Source organism: Podarcis raffonei, chromosome 5 (genome assembly GCF_027172205.1).
Source record: "Podarcis raffonei isolate rPodRaf1 chromosome 5, rPodRaf1.pri, whole genome shotgun sequence".
NCBI classification, from domain to species: domain Eukaryota; kingdom Metazoa; phylum Chordata; class Lepidosauria; order Squamata; family Lacertidae; genus Podarcis; species Podarcis raffonei.
The window spans coordinates 99,775,502-99,790,823 of NC_070606.1; the positions used below are offsets into that span (position 1 = coordinate 99,775,502).

General features: G+C 48.0%; 1 protein-coding gene across 1 annotated transcript in view; it reads left to right on the top strand.

The window, feature by feature from the left end:
- The first annotated feature begins 258 nt into the window (after positions 1-258).
- TPRG1 (tumor protein p63 regulated 1) overlaps positions 259-15,322 on the top strand; it is a 52,886-nt gene continuing 37,822 nt past the window's right edge. The window contains exons 1-3 of the mRNA XM_053390859.1: positions 259-382; positions 9,745-9,960; positions 10,872-10,963. Coding sequence (XP_053246834.1) covers positions 9,754-9,960; positions 10,872-10,963 — 299 coding nt within the window. The 5' untranslated portion in view covers positions 259-382; positions 9,745-9,753. The remainder of the gene's footprint in view (positions 383-9,744; positions 9,961-10,871; positions 10,964-15,322) is intronic.

A 15,322-nucleotide genomic window follows, 5' to 3' on the forward strand; every position in this document is an offset into this window, starting at 1 on the left:
AAGATTTGCAGAAACCCCGTTCAAACACCCCCGTTTTTAACTTCTTCGGCTCAGGGCGTCGCCTTTCTTCCACCCAGAGATGCACCTTGCAAACCAAACAGGTGCAAACTGACCCGGGGTTCCACCCTCTCCCAGCCCAGGTGCCAATGAGGGCTTCTTCCGCACCTGTGTGGCTTCGATAACAAAGGGAGCAGATCCAGCCCTCCTCCCCTGACACCTGCCTACGTGGGAACACCTTGGCCAGCCTCCCTGGCTCCCAGCAAGCCACTCTTTCCACTTCCTTATCAGGCTTCTCTGACCCGACAGGGCAGTTTGGGCAGGTAACCTGAGCCTTTGTCCCGCTGCAGATCCGTGCAGAGAAGTTGCTGCACACCTGACGCAGGTAAGGGCAGCCGGGGGGGTCTCTTCTCCTTGCAGTTACTGTATAAAAGCTTCTCCTTTGGAAAGGTGAAGCTGCTGTGGTGCTGTCAGGAGAAGAGGTGTGTGAATTTGTGTGTGGGGGAGAGAGAGAGAGATTGAGAGAGAAAGAAAGATTGCAATTCTATCCCACTTTTTTTTCTCCAAAGAGGCGTACATTGTTCTCTTCCTCCCACGACAACCCTGTGAGGTAGGTTAGGCTGAGAATGAGAAGCTGCCCCAAGGTTACACCCAATGAGCTTTGTGGCTGAGTGGGAATTTGAACCCTGGTCTCCCACATCTTCGTCTGACACTCTCCTTCTTCTTTGGTGATCCCTCGTAGCCGAGTAAGATTGTCTTCCATAAACACGGTTTTAACAATGAGTCCGTAAGTGACTGTGGAGGCCAATTCTGGATCCACATGTCCTTCCACAGTGGGGACATTGGTTTATGGGCGAGAGTTTATCATGGTGAGGGTTTGCCAAGCGTGCCTTCCCCTTAGCACATTTCTCCCTCGCATCCTGAGTTCGAGCGTCTTCAAAGGCCACCTTTGGTCAAGGCTGTTCTCCAACTGGAGCGCTCGCAGGCCAGTGTTTCCCAGTTGTCGGTGTTTATACTACATTTTTAAAGATTTGCATTGAGACAGTCTTTGAACCTCTTTTGTTGACCACCAGCATTACGCTTCCCATTTTTAAGTTCGGAATAGAGTAGTTGCTTTGGAAGACGATCATCAGGCATCCACCAACATGACCAGTCCAACAAAGTTGATGTTGAAGAATCATTGCTTCAACATGGGTGATCTTTGCTTCTTCCAATACACTGGCATTTGTTCACCTGTCTTCCCAAGTGATGTGTAACCATTGCACCACACTGTCTCCACACTGAGAGATGGAGTGTGTGTGTGCGTCTTCAGGGCACTGTGGAGATTTTGCTCCAAGTCCGAAACAGCTGCTTGCTGAGCAGGCCAGCACACTTGACACACTTGGCTTGGCTTGCTTCACGGGGTGGATGTGAGAATATAATAGCGATACTTTTTTGGTCGGGGGAGAATCCATACCCAAATATCGTGCAATGCCTTCTCTCTCTCCCCTCCCCAATTATTTATAACTGAATTATCTTATCTGAGCTTCAGAACCAAACTGTCAGGTAGTTTAATCTGAGAGGAAGCAGATTAAGCGATGAAGTTACGTAAAATTTGTCTAGTGAGCTGTGTTGCTCCGTTAGGAAGAATGCAAAAGTCACAGCGGAGTCACAGCTTTCTTGGGATCAGCAAACAATATCAGGCGAGCATTGGGGTTCATTGAGGTTGGATATTAAAGGAAACAATACAGCTTTTTAAGATGGTGTGTGGGAGGGAGGGCAGAAAAACCTGAAGATGGTGGAAATGTTCGATGCTTGCAGCCAACCTAAACTGGGTCCAGAGAGACTTAGATCATGCAAAAAAAAATTCCAGGTTGGGCCTGGGAGAAAAAGCCAATTGTGCTGTCAACACAAGGATTTCCACCTGGGCAGTGGAAATTTCTTGCTTCTCCTGCATGTGGAGGGAGACCAAGAGCAGATATGGGGCGTGGGGGAGTTGTTGCACAAGGCAAGATATCTGATAATTCAATGAAATACTTCTTCATGAAGTTGTAGAATCGTAGAGTTGGAAGGGATGCTAAAGGTCATCCAGCTCAACCCCCTTTCAATGCAGGAATAAGTGCATAGTTAACCTGTGGAACTCCCTGCCACAGGAGGCAGCCATGGCCACCACCCTGGATAGCTTTAAGGGAGGGTTTGACCAATTCAGGGAGGAGGAGAGGGCTGCCGATGGCTATGGTTGCAGTGATGTTTCTGAATACCAATTGCCGGAAACTGCGGGAGGGGAGAGTTGCTCTTGTGTTCGAATCCTGCTTGCAGGTTTCCCACTGAGGCATCTTGCTGGCCGTTGTGAGAACAGCATGCTGGACTAGATGGGCCAATGATCCGGCAAATTCTCATTCTGTCCTTACATTTTTCAGATGCAAAATGGCGGAGGGGGGGAAAATCCCAGTGTATATCTCAAGCTACAATTCTGGAACTGGTGAGACGGGGACACAAGCCATGCTATCCAAATTGCCTCCTCTTCTCTTTTGAGCTCTACTCCCTTCCACCGGCTGGCCGGCCGCTGGCCTCCTGCAGAGCTCAGCCTTGCCAAACTCTGGGACATTGAATATTAGCTAATGGCAGTGAGGCGACTCTCCCTCCCGAGGCAATATCGCTAAGTGTTTCCCCTCCGGGGTCCCAGCCGGTGCCAGGAGAGCCTGCAGGCAGAGGTCACTCTGACTTTGCAGCAAGAGCCCACAAAAGGATGCCAGGGAGACGCTGAGATGCTTTGCAAAGGAAGGGGGGTGGTTGGCTGAAGGTGAACTCCATGAGGATGTGGAGAATGGCAGGCGGGGTTGGCTGGGGGTCTGATGCGGAGCGATGGAGGGGCGCCGTCTATGGAGGGCTCCAAATAAATGGCATGCAGCCAGCCAGGCTTCATCTTGTGCCTCACAGAGATGTTGCTCAAGCCCTGGTTTATCTTGCTCTAAGGAGTGGCCTCAGGCTCAGGATGTGAATCTGTGGAATGGGTGTAATGCAGCCGGAATAGGCCGGAGTTGAGGCTGGGCACCAGAACACGCTTTTGATACCAGGACTCTGCTAGGGGGAGGAAAACAATAGGAAAGGTGACAGTGCCTCTGAGCATGCGCGATGTACCTTGCCAGGTGAGCAGAGAGGGCTCAGTTGAACAGAAGAGGTCCTAGGATGGAAGCTCATTCTGTGATCCTGCTCAGGGATGGGTCATTTACACAATGGAAAATATTTGCTGGGGCTGTTAAATAGAATCATAGAATCATAGAATCATAGAGTTGGAAGAGACCACAAGGGCCATCGAGTCCAACCCCCTGCCAAGCAGGAAACACCATCAGAGCACTCCTGACATATGGTTGTCAAGCCTCTGCTTAAAGACCTCCAAAGAAGGAGACTCCACCACACTCCTTGGCAGCAAATTCCACTGTCAAACAGCTCTTACTGTCAGGAAGTTCTTCCTAATGTTTAGGTGGAATCTTCTTTCCTGCAGTTTGGATCCATTGCTCCGTGTCCGCTTCTCTGGAGCAGCAGAAAACAACCTTCCTCCCTCCTCTATGTGACATCCTTTTATATATTTGAACATGGCTATCATATCACCCCTTAACCTCCTCTTCTCCAGGCTAAACATGCCCAGCTCCCTTAGCCGTTCCTCATAAGGCATCGTTTCCAGACCTTTGACCATTTTGGTTGCCCTCCTCTGGACACGTTCCAGTTTGTCAGTGTCCTTCTTGATATAATTATTAAATAATTAGATTCACGAATTGCCTTGGAGATGTGTCTCCACGTGATTTGCAAACATACCATAAAAAGAGCTAAAACAGTTTTGAAAACAGTGCAAACAACCACTAGAGGAGGTGACCAGTTGGCAAAGCTTTTTTGGGGGGAAATGTCTTCAAATTCTTCCTAGAAAGTGCAGAAAAGAAAGTCCTTTTTCATGCAGTGCAGGAGGCAGGGTGGCCATGAACCTAGATTTTTTTTAAAAGAGCCTTAGACAAATTCATGGAGGAGGAGGACTGTGGAGAGTGTATTAACTTATGGTCTGTGTGTGTGGTTTGGGAGCTGCACGGTCAGGGAAAAAACAATACTGTCCAGGGTTGTAAAGACTGCGGAGAGAATAATTGGGTGCCCTCTTCCCACCTTAGATCAAATCTACGCTTCCAGGTGCCATAAGAAAGCTGCAGAGATAGCGCAGGATAGTGCGCACCCCAGAAATGATCTCTTTCAGCTTCCGCCTTCTGGAAGAAGGTACAGGGTTATAAAGACTAGGACTAGCCGCCTGAGAAACAGTTTCTACCCAAATGCGATTTTGGTTTTAAACACAGTATAAGGTAGTCTCTGTGGGAGTATATTGTATTTAATTATGTGGTATCAGAGTTTTTAGGGGGTTAACCAGGCTGGGATAGCTGGGATAGCAGGCTGGTGGGTTTTTTAATGTCTGGTGTAGATTTTTTCAATTTCGTTGATTCTGTATGGGACAATGACAATAAAGATTATCATATCGTATCGAGACCTTCGAAGGCTACTAGCCAGGATGGTTGGAGGCGGCGGTGCTCCTGAATGCCAGCAGCTGGAAGACACAGAAAAGGAGAGTGTTGCTCTAATAATAATAATAATAATAATAATAATAATAATAATAATAATTTATTATTTATACCCCGCCCATCTGGCTGGGCTTCCCCAGCCACTCTGGGTGGCTTCCAAAAAAATATTAAAATACTATAATACATCAAACATTAAAAGCTTCCCTAAACAGGGCTGCCTTCAGATGTCTTCTAAAAGTCTGGTAGTTGTTATTCTCTTTGACATCTGGTGGGAGGGCGTTCCACAGGGAGGGCGCCACTACCGAGAAGGCCCTCTGCTTGGTTCCCTGTAACCTCACTTCTCACAGGGAGGGAACCGCCAGAAGGCCCTCGGAGCTGGACCTCAGTGTCCGGGTAGAACGATGGGGACGGAGATGCTTCTTCAGATATACTGGACTGAGGCCATTTAGGGCTTTAAAGGTCAGCGCCAACACTTTGAATTGTGCTCGGAAACGTACTTGTGCTCAGATCCTGCTTGTGGGTTTCCTAACAGAGGCATCAGCCCCTGTGAGAACAGGATGCTAGACTAGATGGGCTACTGGCCTGATCCAGCAAACTCTCCTTATGTCTTTATGGTGCCTGTTGTATCTCAACGTGGACCCTGTTCCCCTAAACAGGGGAGGCCACACTGAGAGCCTTGCTCCGACTTCCTGTAGAGCAAGTTTCTGATTTGGGAAACTTTCCAGCAGAATGCAATGACCTACTGGGTATTTAGGTGGTTTCTCATGTTACCTGGTCCTCAGCCGTACAGAGCCTTATATCCTACTACAAATACCTTGGAACCGAACTCGCCAGCGAAGAGCTTGTCATGACTGTGGACACCTGAAATGCTGTTTGCCTTGGCTCTCCCCTAACAGCAAGGCCTTGTTTACCCAGGAAGGCGATCACTGAGTCAATTCTGAGGTCCACACCCCTGATAGCTATTTCAGGTCACTGTTTGTTAGCAGAGAATGGCCAACCCCACCCATCTCTGGGTGACTACCTGTGTTCTCAGGTATGGTCAGTGGCAGGATGGGAGACCTCGTGATTGCATGAAGTCACTTTTCCCTAAGCCAGTCCATTGACCCATCTAGCCCAATACTGCCTGCTCTGGCTGGCAGAAGCTCAGGGGTCCCCAGCAGAGGAAGATCATTCACAACATCTGGTGCCTGCAAGACTTTTAAGTGGAGATGCTGGGGATTTGAACCTTCTGGGTGAAAAGTAGATGGATCTCTGGGAAACAGCCTGGACCGACTGGCTAAACCAGGTGAGGGGAGTCGATGGGTCTCAAACAATCGGAGAATTAGGGACTTCCCCTCCATTCAAAGACAGACTGTGGAGGATTGAGCATATGAGACCAAGAGCAGGTCCAATGGTCAAGCAGCTGGTTTCTGCATGTTCTGTGGAGGATAATGAGGGGCAGATGGGGCTCGTCGGCCTGGGAAGGTAGCCCGTCTAGGAGAAGAAAACCTCTGCTGCCTTGCGGCTACACTCATTCATGAGTGTAGTCTTCAGGAGTAAACCCCAAGGAACAATCCATGCTGAAGTGTAGGTCAGTTCCCACAAGGCAAGACACAGCGATAACAGCAAGAACCTTCATTGAACTGCATAACTGGGAAATGGGGCAAAGCAACTCGTACCTACGGGACCGCCTCTCCTGGTATGTCCCACAGAGGACCTTACGGTCTTCAAATAAAAAAATATTGGAGGTCCCGGGCAACAGAGACGTTAGGCTGGCCTCAACCAGAGCCAGGGCTTTTTCAGCTGTGGCCCCAATCTGGTGGAACGCTCTGTCACAAGAGACTAGGGTCCTGCGGGACTTGACATATTTCCGCAGGGCTTGCAAGACAGAGCTGTTCCACCAGGCCTTTGGCCAAGGCACAGTCTGACCCCCTCCTTCTGTAATCCTCACAGAACTCTAGCCCAATGTTTGCCATTAATCTGATTTGAATTGGTTTTATAATGAAATGATTTTAGAATGTTGTATCATTTTAATCTTGTTAGCCGCTCTGAGCCCGGCTTCGGCTGGGGAGGGCGGGATATAAATAAATTATTATTATTATTATTATTATTATTATTATTATTATTATTATTTACATTCCTGGAAGCCTGGGCCACTCCCACTCCCAACGTGATTGGCTGTCTAAACTTCCAAGCTGTGAATCCCGACTCAGAGTTGAAGGGCCAATGGCAGAGGCCCAAATCCCGAAATGTTCTGTGATTGGACATCATGTATCAAATCAGAATACAGGAACTCAGATTCCTTAGTCCACACTCAAGCTCAGTCAAACACAGACCACTGGACACATGCCTGCTTCCTTGCGGAACATCTTCAGGCGAGAAAAGGACTCAGGAGTAGACACTACACAAATCCCTTGCTCCGCTTTCCTTTAGATCACATCAGCCAGGCAGAGAGGGGGGAGGTCTTGTCATCTGGGTAGAATCATAGAAGAATCATAGAATCATAGAGTTGGAAGAGACCACAAGGGCCATCGAGTCCAACCCCCTGCCAAGCAGGAAACACCATCAGAGCACTCCTGACATATGGTTGTCAAGCCTCTGCTTAAAGACCTCCAAAGAAGGAGACTCCACCACACTCCTTGGCAGCAAATTCCACTGTCAAACAGCTCTTACTGTCAGGAAGTTCTTCCGAATGTTTAGGTGGAGTCTTCTTTCTTGTAGTTTGGATCCATTGCTCTGTGTCCGCTTCTCTGGAGCAGCAGAAAACAACCTTTCTCCCTCCTCTATGTGACATCCTTTTATATATTTGAACATGGCTATCATATCACCCCTTAACCTCCTCTTCTCCAGGCTAAACATGCCCAGCTCCCTTAGCCGTTCCTCATAAGGCATCGTTTCCAGGCCTTTGACCATTTTGGTTGCCCTCCTCTGGACACGTTCCAGTTTGTCAGTGTCCTCCTTGAACTGTGGTGCCCAGAACTGGACACAGTACTCCAGGTGAGGTCTGACCAGAGCAGAATACAGTGGCACTATTACTTCCCTTGATCTAGATGCTATACTCCTATTGATGCAGCCCAGAATTGCATTGGCTTTTTTAGCTGCCGCGTCACACTGTTGGCTCATGTCAAGTTTGTGGTCAACCAAGACTCCTAGATCCTTTTCACATGTAGTGCTCTCAAGCCAGGTGTCACCCATCTTGTATTTGTGCCTCTCATTTTTTTTGCCCAGGTGCAATACTTTACATTTCTCCCTGTTAAAATTCATCTTGTTTGTTTTGGCCCAGTTCTCTAATCTGTCAAGGTCGTTTTGAAGTGTGTTCCTGTCCTCTGGGGTGTTAGCCACCCCTCCCAGTTTGGTGTCATCTGCAAATTTGATCAGGATGCCCTTGAGTCCATCATCCAAGTCGTTGATAAAGATGTTGAATAAGACTGGGTAGCCCAGGACCTCCACACACACTGCCCAGGATTGCACCCTGGGGAGGTCACTTGGGTGCTGCTAACACAGCGGTGTGACTTCACCCTCGGAGGTGCACTCCATTGTATTTCGAGACCGACGGAGGCCAACAGCCACAATAGACAATTAAGTGCTTGGCCACATTAAGAAGGTGGCTGAGATGCATTAGCTGTGGCTTTCTGCCAGCTGCAAGGACTCTGTTTGAAAGAGTCCTGTGTTAGAAGGTTTGTCTTTTCCAAATTCAGATTAACGATAAGGAGCTGTCGGAAGGCAGAGCAGGGGAGGGGCCCTGAGCACCTGCACAGAAGGCTCAGCAGGTAAACAGCTCACCTGGTGGCAAAGGGAAGCAATGGCTTTAGCCTATGCAATGGGTGTCTGCTGTATTTAATCCATTTGCTGCTATTTTCTGCGTTGTTTTTTTATATCTTGCTTTGAGACATGCATGTGTAAAGTGTACAAGGGTCAGCAAACTATTTTGGTAGGAGGCCGGTCCACTGTCCCTCAGACCTTGTGGGGGGCCGGACTATATTTTAAAGGGGGGGGGGGAATGAACAAATTCCTATGCCGCACAAATAACCCAGAGATGCATTTTAAATTAAAGCACACATTCTACTCATGTAAAAACAAGCTGACTGCGAGCTGGATTGAGAAGGCAACTGGCTCGGATCCAGGGGCTTAGTTTGCCTACCCATGGTGTAAAGATTTCTAAGAGCTTCAATCCTCCAAAAACATTAAAAATCATTTTTAAAAACCCCAATAAACATCGAAAGGGCACCAGCCCTGAAATATACTCGGAGTTGAGAGTGGATTTCATGCTCTTTATTCAGCTCACAGTGGTGAGGAGGAATGGAAGTTCCCCCAGAATGTCTGCTTTATATACATTATTTACACAATGGGCCCCACGTGATTGGCTAATTCCGGGATTCTCATGTAGGCCAATCAGGTTGCAGATTCACTACCACCTGGAGCTGGATTGGGTGGCTCCTGTGGACCAATCAGACTGCTGCATTTTGGATCCTATTGTTCTGGGACCAATCAGGCTGCTGCATTCTGGACCCAATTGTTCTGGGACTAATCAGACTGCTACATTCTGGAGCCTATTGTTCTAGGACAAATCCGACTGCTGCCTTTTGAATCCTATTGTTCTAGGACCAATCAGGCTGCTGCATTCTGGATCCTATTGTTCTAGGACCAATCAGGCTGCTGCATTCTGGATCCTATTGTTCTAGGGCCAATCAGACTGCTGCATTCTGGATCCTATTGTTCTAGGGCCAATCAGACTGCTGCATTCTGGATCCTATTGTTCTAGGACCAATCAGGCTGCTGCGTTCTGGATCCTATTGTTCTAGGACCAATCAGGCTGCTGCATTCTGGATCCTATTGTTCTAGGACCAATCAGGCTGCTGCATTCTGGATCCTATTGTTCTAGGGCCAATCAGGCTGCTGCATTCTGAATCCTATTGTTCTAGGGCCAATCAGACTGCTGCATTCTGGAACCTATTGTTCTAGAGCCAATCAGGCTGCTGCATTCTGGACCCTATTGTTCTAGGACCAATCAGGCTGCTGCATTCTGGATCCTATTGTTCTAGGACCAATCAGACTGCTGCATTCTGAATCCTATTGTTCTAGGACCAATCAGACTGTGCAAGAAGGAGGCAGCCAATCTCATATGAGGGAACCTGGTCGTCCTGCTGGACCTGAGCTGGATCTGTTAGAGGCGCAGGTGGGCAAAGGGCAAGCTGCTGTGTTAACCCTTTGTGTGCCTCTGCTTGCTTCGAAGGGGGCCGGAATGTCAGGCGGTGGAAACTACCAAGAGTTCAAAACAGTGGAGATGCAGCAGCAGGAGGAGCTGGAAGGGAAGAGCAAGGGAAAATCCGGTGCTGGAACTGCGCAGGAACTGGATTCAGGATCCTTCCCGCCGTCTGCTCCCAAGACCATGCTGTACCCACGCCCTCACGCCGACCCCTACGATTCAAGGAAATACTTCGCCACAAGGGTGAGTCGACCCCTTTCATTTCTGGGAGGGGTGGCGGGTCCTGCAAGAAAAGGCCCGGAGTGGAATCGTCGAGTGGGAAGGGACCATGAGGGTCACCTATTCCAACCCTCTGCAATGCAGGAAAGAGCCCTCCATTTCAGAGTTGGGCCTCCTTCCCTCTTGCACGGTCTCCTTTTTTTCGCGGGGTGGGTGGGTGGGGCAGGCGGGTTAACAATCTACCCATGATCCACTGTGTGTAGAATTTTGAAGCCAGGGCACAGGCCTGAGATCTTTGCTATGCAGTTAAAACAGGGGTTAAACCACAGAGCCTAGGACTTGCTGATCAGAAGGTCAGTGGTTTGAATCCCCACGTCAGAGTGAGCTCCCGTTGCTCGGTCCCTGCTCCTGCCCACCTAGCAGTTCGAAAGCACGTCAAAGTGCAAGTAGATAAATAGGTACCGCTCCGGCGGGAAGGTAAACGGCGTTTCCGTGTGCTGCTCTGGTTCGCCAGAAGCGGCTTAGTCATGCTGGCCACATGACCCGGAAGCTGTATGCCGGCTCCCTTGGCCAATAAAGTGAGATGAGTGCCGCAACCCCAGAGTCGGCCACGACTGGAACTAATGGTCAGGGGTCCCTTTACCTTTACCTTAAGACAGGGGTGAGGAATATTTTTTCATCCAGGAAGATAGGAAGCTGCCTTATATTGAGACAGCGTGGATTATACTGAGCTGTTTTGTCTTGTTTTTTAACTTGCAATGGTTGTCACCCACCCTGGGACCTGCCCTCAGTTGGAGTTTCTGGTTAATGCTCAACACTTCTTCTGCAATGGTTATGACGGTGCACAAAGACCAGGCAATGCCTGTTATTTCCCTGCGCATGATTTCCCTCTGTTCCTTCTCTCCTGTGATCTCCTCTCTCATTTTGTTCTTCAGCCTGGAGCCTTTGACCAAGCCATGGATGACCTCAGGGCCCATGTGACAGCGAACATGGGGGAAACGGCCCATAGCTTCTGGCTTCTGGCTGAGTAAGTCTCTCTTCCTTATTCATTTTCATTTATTTGAAGCATCTTTGTCCTGTTCTTCAGCTGAAAAAGCTTCCAGAGTGGCTTATGTGCAATCAAAGCATGACAGTCTCTGCCCGCAAGCTTGCAATCTAAAGCAGCGGTCGGCAAACTAAGGTCCGTGGGCCAGATCTGGCCCAATTGCCTTCAGGATCTGGCCTGTGGATCAGTGTGGGCTGTGGGGTTGTGTTCTTTTTTCTCTCTTTTTTCCCTGGCCACCATTTCCCCCCAGCACTGCCATTTCCCCCCCCCTCTCACGCACTGCAGCGGTGCCTCCTCCCTCAATAATAGTAATAATAATAATAATAATAATAATAATAATAATAATAATAATAATTTATTATTTGTACCCTACTTATCTGGCTGGGTTTCGCCCGCCCCTCTGGGTAGCTTCCAACAAAGATTTAAAATACATTAAAATGTCCTACTTAAAGTGCGAGCAAAGGCGGGCGCCAGTCGTGGCCAAGCTGTCATGCAAAGCTGTGTGAGGCCCTGGCCAATGGATAGGCAGTGGCCACGCAGCGGCTCAATGAATGAAAAGCCATGCCGGAGCCCACCTCAACACGGCGCGGGGACTGACCATTCAGTTTCTGCGCCGTGCTGAGGCACGTTCCAACGCGGCCGCTTACTCGCTGAGCCACCGCCAATACACAGTGGCAGATCCTGCTAGGCGCCCCGGCCACTCTCCCCTCCTGCCCGCCACTGCGGCTCAATGGTGTCTGGACCGGAAGAAGAAGAGTTTGGATTTGATATCCCGCTTTATCACTACCCGAAGGAGTCTCAAAGCAGCTCACAATCTCCTTTCCCTTCCTCCCCCACAACAAACACTCTGTGAGGTGAGTGGGGCTGAGAGACTTCAGAGAAGTGTGACTGGCCCAAGGTCACCCAGCAGCTGCAGGTGGAGGAGCGGAGACGCGAACCCGGTCCCCCAGATTACGTGACCACCACTCTTAACCACACCACACTGGCTCACAATTGCATCTGAATGTCACCCTCCAACTGGGATTCAACTCTGCATTAGCTTTGATAAAGCAATAACTGTATGATTCCCCCTCCCCTAAAGGCCTAAACCTGTAGGCTAACCCCTGCACAACCTTGCCCCTTAGCCGATTTGATATCCCGCTTTATCACTACCCGAAGGAGTCTCAAAGCGGCTAACGTTCTCCTTTCCCTTCCTCCCCCACAACAAACACTCTGTGAGGTGAGTGGGGCTGAGAGACTTCAGAGAAGTGTGACTAGCCCAAGGTCACCCAGCAGCTGCATGTGGAGGAGCGGAGACGCGAACCCGGTCCCCCAGATTACGAGTCCACCGCTCTTCACCACCGCACCACGCTGGCCAGCCATGCCATTACCGCCACTACTGCCCCCACCCTCACTATGAAGGAATGTAAGTATGGCAGATCCCGGTACTCTGCCCCCCCACAAAGTCTGAGGGACAGTGGACCAGCCCCCTGCTCAAAAGGTTTGCCAACCCCTGATCTAAACGGACACAACACACAAGTTGAAAGGGATGGGGAGGGAAGAGGAAGGTAACAGGTTGAAATTGATTAGACAGCGCTCTGACATTCCCCCACCCCGATCCTGCTAACGGGGCGAAGTCTACCTCCTTCTGAATTTGAGCAATTTTATCTGCAAATAACTTTGCAAAATAGTTGCAGGAGATCTTGAGGTGCTCACCAGATTCCAATGGCAAAGGTGATTATGTTAGATACTAACCCCCCAAAAGAGTCTCTTGGTACAGTGGTAGCTCGTATTACATATGCTTCAGGTTACCTACACTTCAGGTTACGTATGCTTCAGGTTACAGACTCCGCTAACCCAGAAATAGTGCTTCAGGTTAAGAACTTTGCTTCAGGATGAGAACAGAAATGGTGCAGCAGCGGCGCGGCAGCAGCAGGAGGTCCTGTTAGCTAAAGTGGTGCTTCAGGTTAAAAACAGTTTCAGGTTAAGAATGGATCTCTGGAACGAATTAAGTACTTAACCTGAGGTACCACTGTGCTGTTTTCTGCAGATGCAATAGAGGTGGTGAAGGTCTTCTTCGCCGTCACTATTGCCACTTGGTAGGCTCAACATTGAGCTCTAACCCGTATCCGGTCCGATTCAAAATGAGTTTTCCGCCACCGACGCTCTAGCCGTCTCAATGATTGTTTCATCGCCCTCAGCTCCGAAGAAAACCATGGGGCTGTCCGGGCTCCATGCAATCGGAGAGGGCGCTTCGGAGGCAGTCAGTCGATAGCCCTGGTTAACTCCGCATTCCAGCGGGCCACCAGGGAATCAGCTGAAAGGCCATCAACTTGGGATAAAGCATCCCCTACCACTCTCTGGAAGCCAATTGGATCCATTAAGTGGCGGGGGCGGACCATCCGAATTGGTCCCACCTCCCTGCAGAGGGGAAGGGTCGCGGAGAAGTCCAGTTGCACCAGGAAGTGATCTGACCATGGCACTTCTTTCGTTTCGCTTTTACTTAGTGTCAGATCACCCACGTCAATAGAGGTGAATACCAGGTCTAAGGCATGTCTGCGGCTATGAGTTGGGCCAAACTTATTCAGGGACAGCCCCATGGAGGCCATGCTTTCCACGAAGTCCCGAGCGGCCCCTTGCAAGGTCATGTTGGCATGGATGTAATAATAATAATAATAATAATAATAATAATAATAATAATAATAATAAAAAAAAATAATAATAATAATAATAATAATAATCCCCTAGGTTAAATCCCCTAGGACTACCAAACTAGGTGTCTTCTTCTTGTTCTAGGAAACTAGCAATCTTATTTCTTTCAGCCAAAGGTTTCCAGAAGAGAATTCTGTGTAGAATTTCCTTCTTACATTTTCTAACCCTTCCAGAATCTTCTCTTCCTGCTGCCGCCACTGCAAAAATAGTCTGCAAAATGGCACCCCCAATTTTGCCTCCTGAAAATCAGGCGGGTAGAGAATTTTGGGGTGCTGTTTCCACCCGCCCCCAAATTGCACTCCCACTGAGCCCTTCCCAATCTACAAACACCTTTTGTAAGCTGCTTGGGGCAGACACCTGTCTGTAAGTTATAAGATCTGTTAAGTCACTGCATTGATTTCCTCATGCTTTGCAACCATTTCAAACCCCCCCCCCAATTACCTATTTTTCTTTTAGATTATAGTGGATATTTTTTTCTGTTGCTATGGAGAGAGCTATGCAAACTGACAGGGCTGTATATATAAATAATAGCAATCCCTCCTGACTTTAAAAATCTCCTTACGCTTCCTGCAAAAGTCCTCAAAGTTGTTGCTTTAATTACAATTTCTCTGTTGCCGCTGAGCAGCAACCCGTCCCTCAAGGCAACGCATGGCGATTGGAAGGAACACCTTGGCAGATGTTGTTTTCTCTGGAGACCATGTAATTATAAGCCATGCAAATCTCAAACAGTTGCCTATAAGGAGCTATAAAAAGAACCGTATATGGTATAGATACCTGGTGAATCATTTGACCACGATTTGCTTTTTTGCAGTTTCAATACTGCCCCCTAGTGGGTGAAGTGTGAATTCTTGCATATATCGTTTATTTTATTTATTTCACAAAATTGAGACGCTGCTTGATTGTAAAGAGGAAAAACACCAACTTCAAAGATAAAACAAGGAAATCAAGAGAAATTGGCAACAATACTTTAAAATATATAAAAAATGGAAAATGCTAAAATAGATTAAAATTCACACCAATTTTCTAAGCATCTTTGTAGTTTGTCTAAACAGGAATGTTGTGGTTCAAATAAACATCCAGGGGGGTTTGGGATAATTGGTTATCCAGCACAGAGATTGTGTTTCAGTTTGGAATGAAAAATTTATCAGAGAGTGGGATATATACAGAGTATATGTAAAAGAACACTGTCAAAAGATCAATCCATTGACAGGTGTTGATGGAGCTTCGGTGTGTAAGTTGGTTAATTTTATAAAATTAAATTTATAGTAAGTCAAATAACATAGAGAAAGTAAAGTTTAAGCGTGTATTTAAGGAACTTAATTCGGGGGCACAAGGGGAAGATCGGAGGACTTGTCAAATTTAATCACAAATGGATGTGCAAACCAAGGATTAATAAAAAAATGAATAATGGTTCATTTTGCATTTCTTATTTTGCCTATAACATCTATTGCATATTTCTGCTATAAAGTTTTCAACCAATAAAGCATTTAAAGAAAGAAGAAGGAATGAAGACTTGTGAATGAGGCAGGGGTGTGAAGGTTTACTGGATGGTGCAAAAAAGAATGAAATCATGAACACAGGATTGCAGAATCTTGGCGTTGGAAGGGAACCTAAGGCTCATCTAGTCCAACCCCCTGAAACACAGAAATC